Consider the following 9,475-nt stretch of genomic DNA (forward strand, 5'->3'; position numbering starts at 1 on the left):
TTAGACTGTCAAATAAAATGATAACAGCCAACACAATGATAGCTGTCTAGTGCAAATAAATCAAAATTATGCCTATTTTTGTCAGATCGGCAAAAAAATATAGTTTGGTGTGCTGCAGAATTTTAGTAATTAGTTTAAGTTTGTCATGAGGTGAAAAAGGTTGAAAATCCTGCTCTAAACCCATTAACTTCCCATATCTCCCTCCTCCTCCCCAGCCCTTGGCAACCACCCATTCTACTATCTGTCTTTATGATTTTAACTACTTTAAATACCTTATATTAGTGGATCATACAGTGTTTGTCTTTTTTTGACATCCAGTAGTTTCTATACTATACTAGTTTCTATACTAGTTTCAGGTGAACAGCATAGTGATCAGACAACCATATAACTTATGAAGTAATCTCAACATAATTGTTTTAGCCTACACATTTCACCTATTCCTGACAATATGACTACTGAATACAATTTAAGATTTTATGGCAATTTTTTAAAATGGCAGTTGATTTTATCCTTAGGGTAGATCTTTGGATGTACAATTAAATCAGTGTGTTTTCAAGTCATTCAGAAGAGTTCCCTTCTCTGCATTTAGGCCACCAACTAGACAAACATTTAGGTTCATGTGTTTCACTTGACTTTCAATCTTTAGGGTCTGATTTTTTAAAATTAATTTTTATCACATAATCTTGTAAATCATGTTTCCACAGTCAAATGAACAAAGTATATTTAAAGTCTTGCCTCTTTTCCCTTCATTCTATTCTCTCTTTTCCAAGTTAAGTAACCATTGAAAATTTTAAATGTTATACTTCCATTAAAAAAATGTATTTATTTACATTTGTAGCTCCCTACTCCCTTTTACAAATGAAGAGTAGAAGGAATGAGCTTACTTTATTACTGACTTCAGCAGGTAAGCCTCTAGTGTTCACCACGAGATCCTCGAAAACTTTTGTAAAACGAGGGCAACGCTATCGATTCTATTTGATCTTCCACAGCATTTCTCAGGAAGATAAAGGATGTGAATACTCTCAAACTTAAAAGTGATACACAAACATGCCTGCTGAATTATTAACTAGTTTTTGGTAGATCCTCGGAGTCCTGAACAGAGGTTCATAGAATTGAGAGGACCTGCCTAAGGAACATAGGGAATGAGCAGACCTCCACCCTTCTGATTTGGAGTCTAGGGGTTGGATAAACCCACGAAACCCTTCTTAAAAAAAACACCCCCTCCTCCCCTCCAAAAAACCTGTATGCAACATACAAATATCTATTTTTATAGAGACAAATAGTTTAGGAGACCCACGAAAAGGAAAAAGTCAAAAAGCCTCATGGCTGAGTGAGGCAGTTAACGCTTGGGTAACCATGGGGCAGGAGGCTGGTCAGTGAGCCCTGCCCTCAAACTAGGAAGCCCTGGTCCTAGCTCAGAGGGGAGAGAAAACCTGGAGATGCTGTGAAGTCACGGAGTAGGGAGGTCCAATACAGGAAAGCTGAACAGTTAAGTTAAAGCTGTCCCATTTAGCATCTCGACAGGGAGGGCTGACACACATGGGACTCCAGCAGCTCTCCCGGTGAAGAGATCAATGGGTAAGAACACCGTGTGGTAGATTTTGAAAGGAGAAATGGTGCTGATGAGGATCCGTAGGACTTCCACAGGCTTCAGCCCTAAAAATCCCAGCCTAGGGGTGGAGCCGAGGTTGCGGTAAGAAGCCCGCTAGGGACACGAGGAGCAACGGAAATGGGAAATGACGTTTAGGAGTGTCACTTGCGTAGGGACGAATGGTTTCCGGTAATGGTGTTTGGGAGGAGCCGGGGAAAGGGGGTGTGAGCGCATGCCCTGTGACCCTTGGCCCCAGCAACCCCCTGCAGCCAGTCCAAGATGATGGGCTGCGAAGAGTCAGAGATAAAATTGGTGAAAGGGGAAGAAGCGGTGGTGGCCCCGGGACCACCTCCAGAACCCCGCACCCCGGACTCCGGAGCCCCAGTACCCGAGCCCGGCCTGGATCTGAGCCTGAGCCCGCGGTCCGACAGCCCAGAGCGGCAGACCTGCAGCCCGAGGCGGCGGAATTGGGGGGCAAACCAGTGGGGCGGGGCCCGCAAGGGGCGGCAGGTGAGCTGGCGTAAGGCCTGGCCGGCAGCCTGCCAAGGATCCTGCACCCATTTCTTCACCACCTTCCTCTCTGCTACCAGGTCCGCTTCCGCTTGGCGCCACCCTCACCCTCCCCGGCCCGATCCGAGCCGCAGCCGGTCACCGCAGCACCTAACGAGGAGCCTGTGGCACCGCAGGACCTGGGTGCGCCTGCGCAGCACAGCAGCTTGGCTTTGAGCCTCGAGCTGCAGGCTGCGCGGGCAGCAGCCGCGGAACAGTTCGATGCCACAAAGGCAGTGGAGGAACAGCTGAGAAAGTCGTTCCAGACCCGCTGTATCGTGGAGGAGAGCGTAGCAGAGGGTGAGGGGGACAGACGGCTGGCCAGGCGCGGGAGTAGGGGTGAGAGGCGCGGCTCACCCCCACTCCCCCTGCGGTCTCAGGGTTGAACGTGCCCCGCTCCAAGCGGCTTTTCCGGGACCTGGTGAGCCTGCAGGTGCCGGAGGAACAGGTTCTGAATGCTGCGCTAAGGGAGAGGTTGGCGCTGCTGCCAATCCATGCTCGAGCCCCGCCCCCAAAGGTGAGGGGTTTGGTCTTGAACCCCCTTCCGTGTTCCCTCCCATCTTTTGCCGAGGGTTCTTCTCTCCCGAGTGTAACCTTGCTTTGGACTCCAATTCCAACAGGAAGCACCTGGGCCAGGGCCAGACATGACTATGCTGTGTGACCCAGAAACATTATTTTATGAATCTCCACACCTGACCCTGGACAGCCTTCCCTCCCTAAGCCTTCAACTCCGGCCGCGCCCTTCAGAGGATACCTTTCTCATGCATCAGACACTGAGGCGATGGGAAGTGTAGACCTGGAGGCTCACAGAATTGCTATAGTTAATAAGTATCAGAATAAAGTGGTTTTGCTAATAAATGGGACTTTTTCTTGAAAGCTTAAGGTGGGGTCAAGCCGCAGGCTGGAAGCTGCCTGGAAGTTTTTTGCCCCCTGCCCTTCCTTTTTTTAATGAACTCAGTAATGACAAGTATAAAACTGGTTGAAGCCATTTCTTCCCATCTTCCTGACTAGTCACACCTACCACCTTTGTTTTTGATAACACTCCACTTGTTTCTTTGCACTACTTGTTTCTGATCACTTTAACAGGCGGGTCTCGGCCCACCTGACTCGGGGAGCCTGTCAGGTAGTTACTAGCACCTAGTTATTTAAATTATCCCCTTTTACCTTCAAGAGCCTTGCCCATCTTTACACCTGACCAAAGAGTACTCACTGTTAAATGTCCAAAGCTCCAGGGACACTTGACAAGCTGAAGAGCTACATATTAAGTTAAACTGCCTAACAGTCTGGTTCCAGAGCACCAAAACAGGAGGGTACATGTAGGTGGGTCCTATAGCAGGGAGGTGGTCTGACCCAAAATGCCTTTTTCTAGCTCTGTCAACTTCACTGTTAAGTTCCACCAAAGTTAGCCTTTTGCCAAAACTTCCACAAAAAAAAAAAAAATTGTCAATGGGTTTTCATTATGGAGGTGTGGGGGAAAACTTTAATTTTCACATCAAAATTTGCATTATACCCTTTTCCTGACTAGGGTTCTATAAAGTTATGTGTAGATCTGGCAATCCATTATCCTCCCAACCACTGAAAAACCCTGAAACTAGTTTGGGCAGAGAGGAAGCAGCACAGGTGGTACTGGTGCACCACCCCTTCCCAGCAGCTAAAAATGCTCGACATAGGTGTGGGGGCCACTGCCCTAAACAAGTTTATTGTGCTGTTCTTACATTCCAAACCCAACCCCCTCTTCCAATGGGGGACAGCAGAGGGATATTCACAGTACCTGCGTGCCTCCCCACCAAGCTTCCCCCTCACAGGCCTCAGTCCATCTACCCATAGTCCACTGAAACGTAGCTAGAGACAAGGGCTGAGGAGAATGAGAATCTCCCCTTGGCAGAACAGGAGGAAGAGGCTAGAGAACTTGGTAACTCCCATCTCCTGTGCCCTAGGAGAACAGAGGTCGGCAAACAGTCCATGCCATTCAGCCCAGTGGGCTGGGAGAGAGGAAGATGGTAACCCCAGCACAGCTGGGCTTGCTGCTTAGGTACCATAAGTATAGGGAGGAGGCTGGGGCAGCAACATAGAATAAGCTTTCTGTGCAGATCCAAGAAAGGAAACTTTTTGGAGCCAGAAAGGAGAGACTGGGACACTTTCTTTCTCCCAGGTCCTTAGGAGCAGCAGGCAGCTTCTTGACACACTCTCTTCAGGGTGCCGTTTAGTGGCTGGGGGAACGGGCCTTGTGGAACAGGTACACAGGACGCTGGAAGCCTGAGAGGAGAGTATGCAATCAGGAGGGTATCACAGGACTTCATGACTCCACAGGGTCTGTACCCTCCCAGCCAGGACCAGGACCAGTCTCCCCTCCTCCCGAACAAAATAAGACAGCTTTACCTTTGCAGGTGTTGTGGGGTGTGGCCACAAGCTCATAGCTGGAGAAGCCCACCTCTGGGGATGTCAGGTAGGAATTGAACTGCTCCGGCTTCAACTGGATTCGATAGTAGTTCTTGTAGGTTGTTTCCTAGGGAGAAGAACGGGATCATTTCAGCTTGCTGCCTTCTCCCTTGATGGAGAAGGATACTTTGCACCTTGTTTAGAAAATCCTCTTTATGATTCCTCGAGGACTTTTTTGCTTAACTAAATGAAGAATACCCCCAACTTCCACTGAAACTCCAACTCACTGTGAGAGTCTTTCTCTTGCTGTAGGAGGACCAAGGTTGGGGTTCCAGGACCAGGATACCCCCAGGGCGTAGGTGCCGGTAGATTCGGCGAAACATGCGCTTCAGCCCCTCATCTCCCCAGTTCAGATGCACCCACTTGGTGAGGCTGAGACAAAGCACCACGTCATACTCGGGTTTTTGGGCCTCCACCAGCTCATCTCGATCCAGCACATAGTTACCCTGAGGGCAAGAATTGGGGATCATCAAGGTCAACAGACACATTAAAAGCACCACTGCCCCCCCCGCCCAATTCATATTATAGCCTCACTTTAACCTTTGGCCACAATCATCTGTGATACCCTCGGTCTCATTTTCTTGTATGGTATTGGTAAACCAAACAAAAAGGAGCCTGGGTAGTTTAAAATTGAGCAAAGTATCCATGAGATCTCCACGGTTGGGGTGAAACTGCAGAGAAAGAATGCTGGAGTTCCTCCAAGACCCTGTTCATTAAGCTGAGTGACTCAACGTTATACAAAGGGACCTAACTGCTGGTTCCTTCTCAGTAGTTAGGGCTGGCAAGGTTTCAAGCTTGTTCTTTCTTCCTGAGAAGTGAAGAGCCCATCCCTTAAAAAACCTTTTCCAGATAAGCTCATTACCATCCTCTGGAAAGTCCATTTTTCCAATACTACCGCAGATGGTGCAACTGGGATGTTTTATGAGGAGTTATGTGAGCAGAGGTTAGACTGAAGACATGTTACTCTCCCCTCATGCAGAGGACTCTGACTCTTCTCCATTCCACAATCTAGGGTCAATGTGGAGATGATCCAAAGCCAAGCAACCTAGGTTCCTGACCATGACACTCTTCAACAAACTCTGTATCTAACACAAAGTCCCTATCAAAGGACAGAAACTGTAAATATTAGCCAAGACCCTAATTCTCCCCCTACCCCAAGACATTCAATGTCTGATACCTTGCTGGAGGGCAAGTTTCCATATGGACCAAATTCTCTACAGAGCATTAGCAGTAACCCCCAAGAAAAGGCAGATTGGTCAGGATTAGTCCACGTAAGGGATCAGGGCAAAAGGAGTCAGATCCCATTTGGGGGCTAGCAGTCATGAGAAAGGAGCCCTGGTAGAGCCCCCACCTTTCCACATTGTAAGAGAGACACCCAGTGGAATTAGTTGCAGATTGAGACCCCTCTTGATGATCTGGTTCTCTGGGTGAGGAATACATGCACAGAAACCCCTCTGGCTCATGATGTTCTCCTGCCTCATTCTCTTTTAAACTCATCCTCATAACTGCCCCTTATCCCAAGACCCTCTTACCGTGACGAAGACAACATTGTTGGGGAAGACTGATGTGTCTGCTCCATCCAAGGGCACTTGAGGTGCAGCAATGGGACCCCGGCTGGCTGTCAGTGAGGCTGGGAAGCAGCTCCTCTTTCGGATGGTTGTGGTCCCTTCCTCACTCTCTGCCCCTGGGTCCCCCTCGGAAGTCTGGGGTGGTAGACGCAGCTCTTCAGACAAGTAGTGTCGGATATTTTGGCGGGCCGAGTGGATGAGCCGGGGATCAATATCCAGGCCTACCATGCGGGATGGGCCCCACTTACAGGCAATGCTCAGGGTCAGATGGCCCACATTGCATCCCAGATCTAGGACGTCCCGATCCCGAAACCACTCAGGTTTCAACACCCGAAGGCGACCATCCTCACAGGAAGGATTCCGGTACCCATAGTACTTGGTATAATTCCCATACTGGAACTTGCGCTGTTGCTTTTTGAAACCTGCTGCAGGTAGTTGATGGAGGTGGTGGCGACCTCCCCCGCTCCCTCGGCTCTTTTCCTTGGAACCCTGGCCTCCACCCCTAGCCCCTGCCTCTGACTTGCTGGAAGTCCTGCGACGTTTTCGATGTCGTGAGGAGGAAGACGGGAGTGCAGAGGTAACCGAGGCAGCTGGAGGAGCTGAATGGGAGCCTGAGGGACCCTGTAGGGCAGACGGAAGGGGAGACACGACCTCATCCCTGCAGTTGATGGCTGTGTTGAGTTCATAGGGCTGGGGGGCATCTCGGTTCTGGCCCCTATGCCGTTGCTGCTGTGTGGTCCCCTCCCCATGGAGTGAGGGCGTGAGGGGGGCTGTGGGCAGCACAGAGTGGCTATCATTCCCTCCAGTTGCCTGCTGCTGCTGGTGGTGCTGTCCCCGGTGTCTATGCCGCTTCCGACCAGTCTTGAGTGGTGAAGCAAGCACTACTTGGGCCTCATCAGTGCAAGTATTGAGACTGAGCGGGTCAGTAATATCTTTGGGGATGAGAATCTCCACTGGATCTCGCCCCTTGGCCGGAAGTGGGGATGACTTAGGGGTCTCTGCATTGAGTGCGCGGCTCACTTCTTCATCCAGAAGACTATTCAGGTTCAATGGATCAAAGATATTGCCCCCCAGGAGGAAGTTGGAGGGTAATACAGAGTCACAGTCCGAATTAACCCGCCTGCGCCTCTTGAAGGCCGGATGTTTGAAGCCTCCACCACCTCCCCCTACATTGCAGCTATTTCTCCTCTTGCCCCCACCTCCCCCAGGGGGCCGGTGGGGCTGATAGCCATTACGGGGTCGAGGCGGGGCAGGGGGGCCCAGTTCTGTTCCGCCACCTCCCCGTCGATCCTCCCCCACGTCCGGAGGAGCGGCTCGCCCGTGGAGATCCGACAAGCGGGCCTCCCCGTGCGCCTGGGGGCTGCCCCCTCGTTGCTGCTGCGACTGGCCACCCCGAGGGGTGGATGAAGCCCTGGGGCTCCCCTTGCACGACCCAGAAGCCGGGACCCCAGCTGAATGTGCGCGTGGGCCCGGCCCGCGCTGCGTCCCGCCGCGGAGCTCCCCGGAGGCGGCCTCTCGGTGCAGTTGCACTGAGGGGCTGCCCCCTCCGCCTGACTCCTCTTTTAGTGGCGGCGGCGGGGCAGGGACCAGAAACAGCTCCTTCTCCGCCGCCATCTCTATCATTTCCTCCCCTTACTCTGTCCCAGTCGAGGGCTACGAGGGGGGAACCAGGGGCTTAATCCCCCTCCTTAGACCCCGCTCCCTTCCCCCCCTTTCCCGAGTGCGCGCGCAGCTCTGCTCTTCTCCCCTAGTCTCGCGCCCAAGCGCCGCCCCCGAAGCGCGCCCCACTCGCCCGCGAGACCAAAACAAGATGCCCGCGACACCCGAAGAACTCGAGGAAGCAAACGCGCGTGCGCCGACCCTTTTCTCCTTTACCACTACCGCTTCGCCGCGAGCGCGCAGTACTGGAGCGCGTTCCTCTCGCCCCAGAAATACGCATGCGCACTCTGCCACCACCCAGGTCGCGCGCGCATCCGAGTACGAACCAACTTAACGGCTCCGGGAGTTTAAATATAGCCCCCCTCAATCCTCCCCAAAAGCCCACAACCCCAAACTGACACCCGACTTCCCTTCGCAGCTATGTTCGTGCCTACTGAAATCCTTTGTCTCTGCCGCGCGAACCCACCCACCGTAGGCGGGGGACGGGGAGCTGGTGTGAAAAGGTCTCCTTGACACCCGACCCTTGTTCCTGAGGAATGAGTCTCAGCGGTCTCCGCCCGGCTCTAAACCCAACAACCTCTCTACCCCGCCTCCTTCCTCCCCCTAGCGGGAAGCGCCTGCGCACACCCTTTTGGGCTTGCGCGGGTAGGAGCAGCACGTGCTGAAGATGACGCCCCGCCCTCCGTTTTAGGGGCGGGGACTGTTACGTGCTTCCCCAGGTTTGGTACACACGTAATTTGCGTCAGCACGACTCGGAGGGGCCTGGCTAAGGAACAAGGTGGTCCTCATGAATTATTCATTGTATGGTCGTTCCCTTTTGCCCACCTACTTATGTTTTTTGGAGGGGTGAAGTGGTGCACATTGAAAGTAGAGTAAGGGAAGGAACGTTGTGTACTGACCGTCTTCCAACAAACTATTCTCAGTAAAATACGATAGGTCATTTTAACTAACTACCCTCCCCCCGGAAAATATTCTCTGCTGAACTGAAAAAACAAAACATCAGCACCAAAACAGCCAATGTGGTCCAACTTCCTCTTTCTCGAAATGGCCGAATTGTTCTCTCCAGAGTTCTCCAAAGCGCGATCACCTGGGGACACCACGCCCTTACCTCTACCTCCACACCCAAATCCCCGACACCAACGCCTCTGCACACCACCCAGCGCCAACGCGCAAGCCCCTAGCCCGTGGACTGAGACCCTACAACCACCACCATCTCGCATGAAGGCCTTCCCTAGGTCTTTGGCTTTGCGCCGCCTTAAAGAAAAAAAGAGTGGGTGGGGAAGAGGTTAGGTCTGCTGGGGCCGCTGCCTCGGCCAATGGGAAGCTATTCGAAGTCCTTTCTACTGGATGCTAGGTGGCACCTTCTCCCCGCCAACGATGTTTGGGGTGCGGGTCTTGTGGCTGAGAAGGCAGTAGAGGCGAGAATGGCGTTATGGAAAGTCTCAAACAAAATATTAAAATAAAAGTGCGAGGGAAACTAGAAGGAAGAATAGGAATCAGGGAACGAAAAGAAGAAAAAGGCAGTTTGGGATAGAGAAAAGTTAGTGAGAGAACGGTGCAGTTCCTTAACGATCAGGCGCTGCTCCTGCCGCCTAAAAAAAAAACCGAGCCCAACCAGGATTATGGGATTTGTAGTTTTAGAGGGCATTCGATTGGAAGATGGTGGCAC

The 9,475-nt window shown here is 51.8% G+C and overlaps 2 protein-coding genes across 2 annotated transcripts; one reads left to right on the forward strand and one right to left on the reverse strand.

The window, feature by feature from the left end:
* The first annotated feature begins 1,760 nt into the window (after window positions 1-1,760).
* Window positions 1,761-2,998, forward strand: PPP1R35 (protein phosphatase 1 regulatory subunit 35). Its single transcript, XM_045819547.1, has 4 exons — window positions 1,761-2,101; window positions 2,182-2,440; window positions 2,521-2,657; window positions 2,761-2,998. Exons 1-4 carry the CDS (start codon window positions 1,871-1,873, stop codon window positions 2,932-2,934), a joined length of 801 nt encoding a protein of 266 aa, XP_045675503.1. The 5' UTR covers window positions 1,761-1,870; the 3' UTR covers window positions 2,935-2,998.
* Window positions 2,999-3,807: 809 nt separating this feature from the next.
* On the reverse strand, window positions 3,808-8,419 carry MEPCE (methylphosphate capping enzyme). The gene is made up of 4 exons (XM_045819623.1): window positions 6,112-8,419; window positions 4,807-5,025; window positions 4,520-4,646; window positions 3,808-4,396 (listed from the first exon to the last, which is right to left on the reverse strand). The coding sequence occupies exons 1-4, from the start codon at window positions 7,768-7,770 to the stop codon at window positions 4,344-4,346; spliced, it is 2,058 nt and encodes a 685-aa protein (XP_045675579.1). The 5' UTR covers window positions 7,771-8,419; the 3' UTR covers window positions 3,808-4,343.
* Window positions 8,420-9,475: the final 1,056 nt, after the last annotated feature.

This window comes from Phyllostomus hastatus, unplaced genomic scaffold (genome assembly GCF_019186645.2).
Source record: "Phyllostomus hastatus isolate PE091 unplaced genomic scaffold, TTU_PhHast_1.1 phas_scaffold_385, whole genome shotgun sequence".
Taxonomy (NCBI): domain Eukaryota; kingdom Metazoa; phylum Chordata; class Mammalia; order Chiroptera; family Phyllostomidae; genus Phyllostomus; species Phyllostomus hastatus.